This window comes from Gallinula chloropus, assembly GCF_964237585.1.
Source record: "Gallinula chloropus genome assembly, chromosome: 11".
In the NCBI taxonomy this organism is placed as follows: Eukaryota; Metazoa; Chordata; class Aves; order Gruiformes; family Rallidae; genus Gallinula; species Gallinula chloropus.
The window spans coordinates 9,886,351-9,899,108 of NC_140096.1; the positions used below are offsets into that span (position 1 = coordinate 9,886,351).

At 56.5% G+C, this 12,758-nt stretch overlaps 1 protein-coding gene across 1 annotated transcript in view; it reads left to right on the forward strand.

The window, feature by feature from the left end:
* Window positions 1-516: 516 nt before the first annotated feature.
* Window positions 517-12,758, forward strand: part of EDA (ectodysplasin A) — a gene marked incomplete at its 5' end in the record, with an annotated part of 76,989 nt that continues 64,747 nt past the window's right edge. Inside the window, one exon of the mRNA XM_084269210.1 lies at window positions 517-798. Coding sequence (XP_084125336.1) covers window positions 517-798 — 282 coding nt within the window. The remainder of the gene's footprint in view (window positions 799-12,758) is intronic.

Genomic DNA, 12,758 nt, shown 5'->3' on the forward strand with positions numbered 1-12,758 from the left:
AACCCTCCCTCATCCATCCCTCCCTCCTTCCCTCCCTCCCTCAATTCATCCCTCCATCCATCCATTATCCCTCCATCCTCCCTCCCTGAATCCATCCCTGGATCCTCCATCCCTGGATCCATCCCTGGATCTCCCCATCCCTGAATCCTTCATCCCTGGATCCATCCCAGTGATCTCCCCATCCCTGAATCCCCCCCATCCCTGAATCCCCACCCCGGATCCCTGCAGCCACCATCCATCCCTCCTTCCCTCCCTCTCCTCCCGCGGGGCGCAGCCGGCGGCGGCCGGACCATCCCGCCGCTGCCCCCCCCTCGCCGCTGCCCCCTCAGCCCCGCCCCCCAGCCCCGCCCCGCCCGGGCCCCGCCCCCTCAGGCTCCGCCTCCTGGCGGGGCGCTGGGGCGGCCCCGGCCGCGCAGCCCCGCGGCGGCCCGGCACGGCTCGGCTCTGCGCGGCGCGGCGCGGCCGAGCATGGAGCAGTAGCGGCTCTCGGCGCCTCGCCGCTCCGTACCGCCGGCCATGGGTGCGGAGCGCAGGGGGGAGGCAGCAGCGGCGGCCCGCGGTGGCTGTGCCTGCGGCGGCGGCGGGAGCTGGCGGCTCTTCCTGGGTTTCTTCGCCTTGTCGCTGGCGCTGCACGTCCTGACGCTGGGCTGCTACCTGGAGCTGCGCTCCGAGCTCCGCCGCGACCGCGGCCCGCAGCCCGCCGCCCCGCCGCGGCGGGACGGGACGGCGGCAGCACCGGGCTCGCCGGCCGCCGGCCGCCCGCAGCGGCCCGCCGAGGGCGCGGAGAGGCGCCAGCAGGTGGGTGCCGGGCCGGGGGAACGGGGCGGGGGGGTTTGGGGCGGGGGGAGGAGGAATTGGGGGTCGCGGCCGGGCGGGACCGCACTTGTCACGCAGCCCCGCGCACCCCTCCATCCCCCGGGGGCTGGCTCCATCCCTCCCCGCGGATGCGGTTTCGGGCCGTCCCGCTCCCGCAGGCGCTTTAAAAACAACCCCCGACCCCCCCTCCCCTCCCGCAGCCCTCCAACCCACCCGTCGGCTGCGCGGCCCCGGGGAAGCGGCCCCGCACTCGGTGTTCAGCGTGCGGGGCGCCTGGTTCTCTTGTCCGCGGCTGGAAAGCGTAAGGGGGTTGCCGGAGCTCCGGGGGGGGCTCCGAGGGGCGGCCGGGGGCCCGCCAGCGCTCCACCTGCAGCCGCCGCTTTCCCGTCGCTCTGACGGCCCCGACGGGTCGGCTCCGCTCCGGCCGCGGGGCTTGTGCGGGGCGGGGGGTGCAGCGCCCGGGGCTCAGCAGCCGCGGCGGGGCGGGGGGGGAGGGTTTGCAGCCCTTAGGGGGGATCTGCACAGCGCAGCCCTCAACCCCCCCCCCCCCCACACTCCTGGCTTTACGGGGGAGCCCCGCGCTTGCCCCACTCCTCGGGGGGTGGTTGTGATTATCTGGGATTTTATTGCCCCCCTTTTACCCACCTAACCCCCCTCCCCCCCCTTCCACCCCGCCTTTCTACCGAGACGCAGCATCAGCCCTTTTGGGGATGGCTCGGCGTGCCCCGCTCCGGCAGCCGTGCGGGGCAGGTTGGGTTCTGGCTCCCCCTTTTCCGCGCTGGGGTGCGGAGCCCCTGGGAGCCGCGGTGCCCGGAGGGGCTCGCCCGTCCCGAGAGCCTCTGGGAGAGCAGGAGCGGGGCTGGGGCCTCCGCTCCCAAACTTAGATCATTTTTTCCAGGCACGAAACCTCGCTGCGAGCAGGATAAGCTGGAGGAAGGAGTTTCCTCCCCTTGGAGCCTCGCAAGCGGATGGCCCGTTCCCCAAAGGTGCCGGGTGGTTTTGCCAGGACCCGGGTTCCCGCCGGGGGTCCCGGAGGTCAAGGGGAGGGGCAGTGGAGATGCAAAACCTTGCCCCGGCGCTTGGGCAGCCCTCGCCGTGCTGCTTATCAGTGTCCAGGGGGCTTGTGGGGAGAGGAAGGACAAAAATAGCTTTGATAAAGCTGGGAGTTTGGAAACTCTTCCTCCCGCTTGGCAGCGGGCAGCCCTTCCTCTGCGCCGGCCTCGGCTGCTCCCGGGAAAGCCGGGCTCCAGCCTTCAAGGCGGGGATTTGGGTTCCCACAATGAAATCACAGTTAGCATTGAACCGGGAGAGCAGCTGTGCTAGCTGGTCATCGCTTTGGGGGGAGGGGGAGGGACAGTTTGTGTGCCCCCCTCTCCTTTTCAGTCCTGATGGGGCGTCAGTGTAAAGCGAGTTGGAGCAGCTTCAGCATCGTGCTTGGGTCACCTCGTAATAGTGTGTGGCTGGCAACCTTCTTGCCTTATCGTGCTGGATCTGCTTAGTCTTTGGAGCCCTTCTCTTAGTCTTTGGAGCCTTCCTTCTCCCCAGTTACGTGTAGTGAAGTACAGGGGGAATACACAAGGTGTTCGTCAATTCCAGTAATTAGCTCCTGGATGCTGAGGAAGATCCAGGTGTTGCTCACTAACAGCTGACATACTCCAGATTAAGGTAACACTAATTATTTCTCTCTGTTACCATCTGGCCCATCGGGCATGAGGTAAAAAATTCCTCTGGATGTATTGAAGCCGTTGGTTGTGAGAGGAAGTTTCCTTGTAGTATTGGCTGGCTGAACATGGAGCTCTGGGGGGGAGTGGGGGGCACAGCTCGCTGCTTGCTCCTGGCACCAAGGTTTCCGAATGAAAATGAGATGTGGGGTGTTGCATCACTTCAGGATGAAGAGTTTGTTGGGGCTGTCCTCATCTAAGATGCAACAGGGGACCTTGGGAGCGATGCTTCTGGTACCTTCAGCCCTGAGCAAGGCTGTAAGATGGGAATAATCCCTTCTGACATGCTGTGTGTTCGTTAGCAGCACGTTCGTTAGCGTTCGTCACTTGTGGTAGCGCCGCTCTCCTGCTCCACGCCTCCTCCTCCATTCACTTTTTCAGGGGACCAAAGCCACCTCCTGTCTCCTGGGATGCTGTGAGCATATCCCTGTGGTGATTGAAGCAATGAACATGGGGTGTTATAACCATTGGGGTGTGGGGGGCGGTCCTGGCTGCTCTCATACCCCAAGCAGCCGAGCTGTGCTGTGGGTAAATCCCAAGTAGGATCCTGCACGTGCGCGTGTCAGGAGGCAGATGCTCACAGAAATAAAGCAGAAGTGGTGGAATAATTACTTCAGGGCATCAGATTGATGGTATCTGTCTGTCTCTCCCAGGAGCCTGGGGGGTAGTGGTTAGAGTTGGGGTGCACTGGGGGCATCTGGCATCCCAATAAAGGCTCCTGAGATGGTCCTTTTGTGGTGTGTAGCGATGCAGAGTATTCTCAGTAAAGCGACTGCATGGATTGGGACTGCGTGAGCTGATTTAAAAACTGACCCAAATTCCTTTCCTCACTCTTTTTTTTTATTTTTTTCCCCACTTTTCCCCACCCCCCCATCCTGACCTGAGGCTGGAGGGAGAGGAGCTGGGGGGGAAAGGCCAGGGAGTGATGGTCAGCAGCACCGCGATTTTGGCAGAGATCTCATCTGGCCGTGTGCCAGAAATGACCTCATGGCAGGAGTCAGATTTGGCAGCTCGATTACGCCCCGCTTCCCTATCTCACAGGGTATCCCAATGTGGAACTCATTTACGATACCAGGGCAGTTTTTCATGGCAGGGCTTGAGCCGCCGCAGGTCACATCATCATCCCAGAACCTGCCAGCTGTTGCATCACTTCAGGATGAAGAGTTTGTTGGGGCTGTCCTCATCTGAGATGTGACAGCTGACTTGGGGAGCGATGCTCCTGGTACCTTCAGCCCTCAATGAGGTTGTAAAATGGGAATAACCCCTCCTGATGGATGCCCTGTGTGTTTGTTAGTGTTCAGTAGGCGCTTTGCTGGAACAGGCTGCCCAGAGAGGGGGTGGGTGCCCCTTCCCTGGGGGTGTTCAAGGCCAGGTTGGATGGGGCACTGGGCAACCTTGTGTAGCTCCAGGCCTGGAGTTTGGTGTCCCTGCCTGTGGCAGGGGGCTGGAGCTCTGTGACCCTTGTAGTCCCTTCCAACTCAGGCCATTCTATGATTCACTAATGACCCTGCTGGTGGAGAGCTGGCAGCAAGGCCCTACTCAGTGCTCATTAAAATATTACATGCCCCAGCCAGACGGTGTTTTGTGGTCCCAAAAAAGCCCCCTCTCGATCTTGGGGGATCACAGAGCGTTGCCTCTGTGTTTTTTTTACCCCCATCCTGCCCCATTTCTGCCAAAACTTGTTTTATCCTCAAGCAGCGGGTGAAATATCCCTGTGAGTGTCCCGAGACGGGCTCCGAAGCTGCCAAAGCCTGCTTCTTGGAATAGGATCAAATATTCATCAGAGATGTCAGATCAAACTCATTGTGGAGGCGCTCGCGGCTGGGTTGGGGGGAGAAGGAGGAGGGGGGAAGATGAGGGGGGGGCTGCCGAGTCATCCAAAAAATGTGCTGAGCAGGAATTTGGTGAACCGGCAACATCGCCGGCCGAGGTGTCACTTCCCAGGTCTGCACCTCTCGTCTCCTCACTGAGGGATGTAATTTCTCAGCGACTTTTATTTTAACTCTCCTTTCCCACCCACATCCCTCCATCCCCCGGGGCAGCAGTCAGGGTCCCTCTGTGCTCACAGTCACAGAATCACAATGTTGGAAAAGACCTTTAAGCCTATCAAGTCCATCCATTCCCATCCTGTGCTAAACCAGATCCCTGAGCACCTCATCTCCCCGTCTGTTAAACACATCCTGGGATGGTGACTCAGCCCCCTCCCTGGGCAGCCTGTGCCACAGCCCCACAACTCTGCCAGGGAAGAACTTTTCCCTCCTAGCTGAGCTGACCCTGCCCTGGGGCAGCTTGAGGCCGTTTCCCCTTGTCCCATCTCCTGTCCCCTGGCTGAAGAGACCATCACTCACCTCTCTGCACCCTCCTGTCAGGTCACTGTAGGTGGGGATAAGGTCTGCTCCCTCAGCCTCTTCTCCAGACTAAACATCCCTCATAGCTGCTTTAATTTATATCAGTTTTCTCAAGTCCTCCTCACCCTTTTGATGAGGAATCCAGAGGAACAATGCTTCAGGGGCGCAGCGGTGCTTGGCTTTGTAGGTGTGGATGGAGAAATACAGTGAGAGCCTGATGCTGAGATGTACACGCTGATTTTTGTTGTGTTTAATAAAGGATGAGTAACTGGCTTTACTCCAGGGGGAGGTGGGAGAAGATTTGGGGAGGTGGGAGAAAATTTGGCGAGTAATATGTGGGTTTTTTCTCTGTTTCTGGTCTGGATGTTTTAATGCATCAATTCTTGGTGACTTATTTGGGTGGCTTCACCTGGAGAAGGGTCGTGGCGTGTTGGACTCTTAGCTGGCTGCGGGCAAGGGCTGTTGGTCGTAGAGGACAGATGGACGTGGTGTTGGCTTTGTGTGATTGGCACAGCATGATGTTAGAGAGTTGAAAAGGCCTTAAAGCTGCTCCAGAGGTTTCTTCCTCCCTGAGTGTGCCTCGAGCTCATCTGCCTGCATCCATCCCCATGGCATCTGTGTGGTTCCTGCATCCCAAGGTGGGTCAGGGAAGAGCTGAGCCCTATGGCTTTGAGTGGAGAGTCTTGTTGGGAAGGTTTCTCCAGCATCAGCCTCCTTGGAAAGCGGTATCGCTGCAGGGCACAAACCTTTAAACACCCATCCAGGGCTCAGGCTTTGGGATTTCATTATGGAAACCTCGGGGAGCAGAAGGAGGATGATGTTTTGGGATGCGCTTCCCGGTGTGTTTTCCCTCAAGTGATGCTTGGCAGGCTTGGTTGGAGCCGAAGGAAGCAATAAAGGGAGATCACAGTGTGTTCCCTGGCTAACAGAAAGTCAGGGCTCTGGTAACCCTTGCTCACATCCCTTGGCAGAGCAGATAACATCCCCATGGCTGGGGGAGGTTTGGGGGCTGTGCAGGGGAGAGGGGGCTGCTGTGGGATTGCCTGGTATCAAATGGGAAAGATGCTGCTGCTGCCATTCTGGGAGAGATCTGGCATGAACCCATCGACCCCTCCTGTTCAAAGGAAAATGGCACCACACTGGATGTGGTGGAATGTCACCACTCCCAAGGTGTCCAGCCAGCTGGTGCATAGGAATTCCCTTGGAAAGGGGAAAACTCTCAGTAAAGGGGGAGAAAAGATAAATAGCTGCATCTCTGGGGTGTCTGGGCACAAGTTGGCTGTGGGCAAAGGGCTGGTGAGACCAGGGTGTAAAACATCTGGTCTAGGAGAGAGGGGGCAGCTGGAAAATACGGGATGTGTTTGGGGAACACATCTTTGGAAAGAGTTGTTTTCCCAGCTGAAAGTGGAGAGGGGAGAAGGATGAAACTGATTCGGTGATGCTGGGGAAGGAGAGGAGGAGCGGCTTCGGCTCGCAGAGGAGCAGGGGGATGCTGATGCCTCGTTGCTAACAGGAAAGCAGGAGTAACGGAGGAGTAGTGCAGGAGTAATGGAGGCATACTGCAGAAGTAACATCAGGGCAAAGTCAGCCCAGCATCCTGCCCACAAAGCACATGGGCCATAGAAATCCCTGGCCAAAGCGGAGCACTCCTGGCAGGCTGGGCAGTGGGTGCCTACCAAGCAGGGGGCTCCTTCCCCGGCTGCCATGGGCTCTGCCCCCTCTTCCCTCCTGCAGCTTCCCAGCGTATTTTCTGTATATTTTATTGGTTTTCCTGCCTGTTCCATGAAGGATAAATACCACTGAACGCTGCGGCTGTGTGCCACGACTTGGGACTCCTTATTTGCCTTTACTGAACTCCTTGGTGGTGAAGAGCCCTATCAACCAAGTAAGTGCTGGGTGGCACAGGAGCAAAGTTCCAGGGGTTTTCCCCACGATTTTGGGGTGAGCTGACTGGCACACCATCAAACCCCAGGTTTTTAAGACCTTTGGGTTCCATTCCAAAGCTATCTTCCCCTTGACCCCATGGTACACAGTGCTTTATCAAGCCAGTGTTATTCTAACCTTTTAGCATTGTTTTTCTCATCGTGTAACACTATAAATCATCTCTGCTCCTCCATACACATGTAGTATCTTGTAATGCTAATTAAACTGCACACTATCCTGCTTCTCACTCTCATCCTAATCCAATCTATTTTCCTTGTCTGGAAGCCAAACCCCGAGAGCTGCGGTGCACGCGAAGCCCTCATTCCAGCCTTATTATTTGTTAATGGCTTTATATTTTAATATCTTTCAACACTTTGCAGAGGAGGTTATTTCTGGAGGTGTCTGGCTGCAGAAGGTAACCCGTGTGAGAGAGGGTGAGGGGTTTTTTGGGGGGGCTGTGAGAGCACAGAGCTGCCTCTGAAGATGTGGCATCTCATCCATGGGAGTTTGTTGTAGGGAGTTGGGGTGAGATTTGGTTTGAAGATGCTTTGCTGTCTTTGGAGGAGAGGGGAATAAAGCTCTTCTTGCCTGGGCTTTAACGTGCTGCAGTTGTTGAGTGGGCTCTCGTTAAGCCCTGGGGGATGTGGGCTGGTTTCTGTGCTGGCTGGTGGTGCTGATGCCAGTTGGGCCTGAGTGCTGCTGTAACAGCAGTAATTGCTCCCAGATGGTGGATGTTAAACCAAGCTCTTCCCATAAGCCCAAATAAAATTCTGGTGTGAGTACAAAGCACTAAATCACTGAATCCTAGAATGCGTTGGGTGGGAAGAGACCTTCCAAGGCCGTGAGCAGGGACATCTTCACTAGAGCAGGTCGCTCAGAGCCCCATCAAGCCTGGCCTCGGGTGTCTTCAAGGATGGGGCCTCCACCACCTCTCTGGGCAACCTGTGCCAGTGATCCACCACCCTCATAGTGAAGATTTTTTTCCTAATATCCAGCCTGAATCTCCTGTTTTCTAGTTTAAACCCACCCCCCATCGTCCCATCGCTCCATGCCCTCAGGAACAGTTCCTCCCCAGCTTTCCTACAGGCACCTTTCAGGCACTGGAAGGCTGCTGTAAAGTCCCCCTGAAGCCTTCTCTTCTCCAGGCTGAACAAGCCCAACTCTCTCAGCCTGTCTCCATAGGAGAGGTGCTCCAGCCCTTAGATCATTTTTGTGGCCTCCACTGGACCCACTCTGATGCAATGCCAGTGCTGTAGCGATGCCATCGGCTGGTGGGTGCTGGCGTCCCTGTGCCGAAGCCGTGCCGCGGCCGCAGCTCATCACAGTGGTCTCTGTGCTTCCTCAGGATCAGCTCTCACGGCAGGAGCAGGGCCAGCAGCTCGGAACGAGACGTAAATCTGCAAGCGATTTAGCCGTGCCTCCTGCCTGTGCGTGGCAAGGAGCGATACCGTGTGAAGCCGAGCGCGCCGGCTTCTGGCGCTCCCTTCTCGCTCAGATCCATTCCCAAGACCTCAATGTGTTGAGAGGGCTGTGGGATGTCAGTGGAGGGCATGATGCTGCAGGAGGTGTTGCATTGCATGGTGCTGCGTGGCTTTGTGTCAGTGGGTGCTGGTGCAGCGTGGGGTTGCTTGGTGAGGTCTTGCGCTGCACAGCGTGGCAGCAGCGGGGGCTGCATGGGGTGGGGTTGCAGCACACGGCTTGGCAGCTGCAAGCATTGCATGGCATGGGGTTGCAATGCATGGCTTGGCAGCTGCAAGCATTGCATGGCATGGGGATGTGTTGCATGGAGTTCCAGCAGCAGGAATGATGCTGCAGTGGATGGTGCATTGCATGGCATTGCAGCAGCGGGCATTGCATGGCATGGGATAGCATCACGCTGCAGCAGTGTGGCACTGCACGGCTTTGCAGCCGCAAGCATTGCATGACATGGGGTTGCATTGCATGGCTTGGCAGCTGCAAGCATTGCATGGCATGGGGATGTGTTGCACAGCTTTGCAGCAATGGGAATCGCATGGGATGAGGTCATGTTACACAGCTTTCCAGCAGCAGGCATGGATTTACAGCGGTGGGCATGATGCTGCAGTGGGATGGTGCATTGCATGGTATTGCAGCAGTGGGCATTGCACGGCATGGTGTTGCATCACATTGCATCAGTGAGCATTAAGCAGTGTGGCATCACATGGCTTTGCATCTGCAGGCATTGCATGGCGTGGGGATGTGTTGTGTGGCTTTCCAGCAGCGGGCATTGCATGGCGTGGGGATGTGTTGTGTGGCTTTCCAGCAGCGGGCATTGCATGGCGTGGGGATGTGTTGTGTGGCTTTCCAGCAGCGGGCATTGCATGGCGTGGGGATGTGTTGTGTGGCTTTCCAGCAGCAGGCATGATGCTGCAGTGGGATGGTGCATTGCATGGCGTTGCAGAGGCAGCATTGCATGGTGTGGGGTTGCATCACACTGCAGCAGTGAGCACTAGGCAGCATGGCATCACGTGGCTTGGCAGCCGTGGGTGCTGCATGGTGTTGGGGGGCTTTGTAGTGGCATTGTGTGGCTTTGCTCTGGGGGGGTGTTGCAGCAGGTGCTGTGTTGCAGGGGATCATGGGCGCTGCGTGTTGTGGCATGACAGGGTCAGCTCAGATGTGAGGGAAAAGCTCTTCTCTGGCAGAGTTGTGGGGCTGTGGCACAGGCTGCCCAGGGAGGGGACTGAGTCACCCCCCTGGGTGTGTTTAACAGACGGGGAGATGAGGTGCTCAGGGATCTGGTTTAGCACAGGGTGGGAATGGTTGGACTTGATCTTTAAAGGGCTTTTCCAACCTGGTGATTATGGGACAAAATGACATCACACATCTGGATACACAGCAAGTAACTGATGAGCTTTAAGGGCAGGAAGATTCACCTTGTCCAGCAGAAAGAAAATTTTAATTTAAAAATAAAAAAGAAAATCTTTAACTTCTTCCCTTTATTTTCTCATTGGAGAAGCAGCAGCAGCTTTTCCTGGGATGCATGGGGCTGTGGATAACTTGTGGGGTAGCACTGATCCTTCCCACCTTCTCCCTGTGTCAGGCTTGGTGCAGTTAACCCAGGAAACAATTTTGGAGCAGTAATTTCCTTCAACCTTGTAAGTACATCGCTGGCTCCTGCTGACCTTCACCAGCGTTTGGGTTTTTGGTTAATTTTCCCATGAGTTAGAAATATGGGATAAATCATTGATGGCTGGGAGCTGGAGCTGCTGCTGGCCTGCCGTGACACTGGGGGGACGAACCGGTTCAGGCTCAGAAATGAGTCTTTGATTTTGATTTTTATAAATAAAACTGCCGGTCGGTGTGTTTTAGCCAGAGTCCCCTGGGGATTGAAGCAATCCGAGGCTGTGGGAGTCAGGAGGGGTGGTGTTTCTGCCTGGAAAAGCTTGAATTCTCAGGCTTTCCCGTAAAACAGACCCTACAGCAGGGAAAAAAAAAAAGGAAAGAAAATAAAAATGGGATGAAAATAGGCCTTGCTGGCTGTGCAGATGGTGAGGTGAGTCTAGAGAGCAGGATGGAGACCTGGAAAGAAGCTGGTGGGGTTTCCACTGCAGCTGATCCTACCTTTCCAGTGGCAGTGAACCAGAGGCATGTTTTGGGTCTGTTGAGCTGCCGATGGGCTTGTTGGTGCTTGCTGGGGCCGGGATGTTAACTCTTGCTGTGTGATCCTGGCTGGGGAGCCTGTGATGCTGGGGCGAGGGGGAGCCCCTACTCCCGGCTCCCCAGCAGAGCTGGGTTACCTGTGTTCCACCGGAGCAAACTGAGGGAGGTTTTCCCCAGGGAAGGTGGGAAGGAGACCTTTGCTGTGTGTTGGGGGAACGTCACGATGTGAATTGTTGCTTTTAAAGGGTTATTACATCTTTTTATACGGCGGTGCAGAGCCCTCTCCTATTTCTTCTGTGGTTGAAGGGAATCATTTTGACTCAGAATATGGCTTGTGCCCAGATTTCCAGACCATGCACAGCTTGGTGGTGTTCAGCGGTGTGAGGTTGTGAGGGAAGTGCCACCCTTTAACTGGCGATGCTCCGCTTTATCCCAGCTCCACCAGCAGCACAGTGGGATTGCTGGACCAATTGGGTGGCTGCTGACCCATCCGCATCCCCTCCCAAAACCCATTTGTGAGTTGTGGAATTGAATTCTGACAGCCCAAGCATGTGAGGGAGCAGCACAGGAAGGATCCAACTCAGGTCTAGGGATCAGGGGATTTTGTTTTCCTGGGCTCTGGTGGTAGCAAAGAACAGGGAAAAGGGGAGGGAAGGGGATGTCTGCCCCAAGGCTTGTGTGCCAAAGGGAAGGTCTAGATGAGATATTGGGGGGAAGCTCTTTATAGAGAGAGTGGTGAGGGACTGGAAAAGGCTGCCCAGAGAGGGGGTGGGTGCCCCATCCCTGGGGATGTCCAAGGCCAGGATGGATGGGGCCCTGGGCAACCTTGTGTAGCTCCAGGCCTGGAGGTTGGTGTCCCTGCCTGTGGCAGGGGGTTGGAGCTCTGTGATCCTTGGGGTCCCTTCCAACCCAGCCCAGTCTCTGATTCTATGATGAGAAACACCAAACGTCTTGCTCGTAGGGTGGATTTTCCTTAGGAGATGGTGAGAGGCTCCATGCTCAGTACTCACACAGATGCCGTCATGCTTAATCCCTAGAGACCCGCTGTCAAATTGGGCACCACGAAGCTCTGGGCTCCATCCCACACGTTGCCTGTGCGTGCCAGCGTGGGGGCTTTCTCATTTCGGGATAGACATAGGAAAGGGGGGCGGATAAAAAGCCCTGTACCAGTGGTGCTGTGTGCTGAGAGACCCACGGCTGCACCCTCCTGTGCCTTGGCATCACCCCTCACTGCAAACATCCCAGCCGGTGCAGAAGTCACGTAGCGGAGAGCCGCAGCCGGTGCAGCGCTCCAGAGGAGAGCAGCGCACCCCTAGTCAAAGCAGGCCCTGACTTCAAACGGGCGCGGCGGGCCGCGCAGGCCTTGTTAGTGCGCTGACGCGCGGCGGCGAGGCCTGGGCAGTTGATAGGCACTGCACTGTAGTCGGGTTCCATGTGTGCTCCTCCTCCTTGTGCGCTGTCTGGGCTGAGGCGGTGGGATGAGCTCTTGGAAGTTGAGGCCTTTAAGTGTTAAACACAAAGTGTTGCTCTTGCAGGCTGAGCTCTGCCGAGCCGGGTGCCTGACACACGTTTCTAACAACCGCCTGGATTTGCCAAAGAAAATTAAGGGTGGATACAGTGAAAAGCTGTCAACTCTTTCCTCCCTAGTCTGCTGCTCTGCTTTTCTCTTGCTTTCCACAATAACCAGGCTGTTTGGATGAGGTGCCTTGCGATGCTGCCCTTCACTCAGCTGAGCCCTGTCCCCTTCCCTCTGCCCACCTGGTCCCCTCTGGCTGGAAAAGGAAAGCCCTGAGCCCTGGGGTCAGAGGGGCTGCTTGTGGGCTACATGGGGGGGGTTTAGGCCAGGTATGTCTTTCAGTCCTGGCTCCTTTGATTTGGGCCCTTGCCAGAGCCATTGGGTCCTACCGCAAACCAATCGAGGAGGTGAGGGCTGAAGGTCATGTCAAGCTGAGTGACTTGAATTCTCCTCCGGTACCTAAATATTGGACCAAAGTGTTCTAGGGGTGTGTTGGCTGAAGTACCAACTAGCTTGATCCCATTTAATGAAGACTTTTTGGCTTCTGACCCCAGTTGCATGCAGAGGAAAAACCACTGGAGACCCCCCCGGGCTGGTGTCCCCCCACCTTTAGGACCACAAGCTTCTCTGTTATTCATCCCTCCTGACTCCATTTCTTCTTCCTGAGTCTGAAGATGCTGGAAAAACAATTTTATAAACAATGATTTCTGATCTTGACAGTCAGTGGGGTTTGTTGGGGAAGTTCAACTTTCCATGGAATCCCAGTGAAGGTCCCATTTGGCTTCCAGCTCCTCATCTCAGCACAGCACTCGAGCA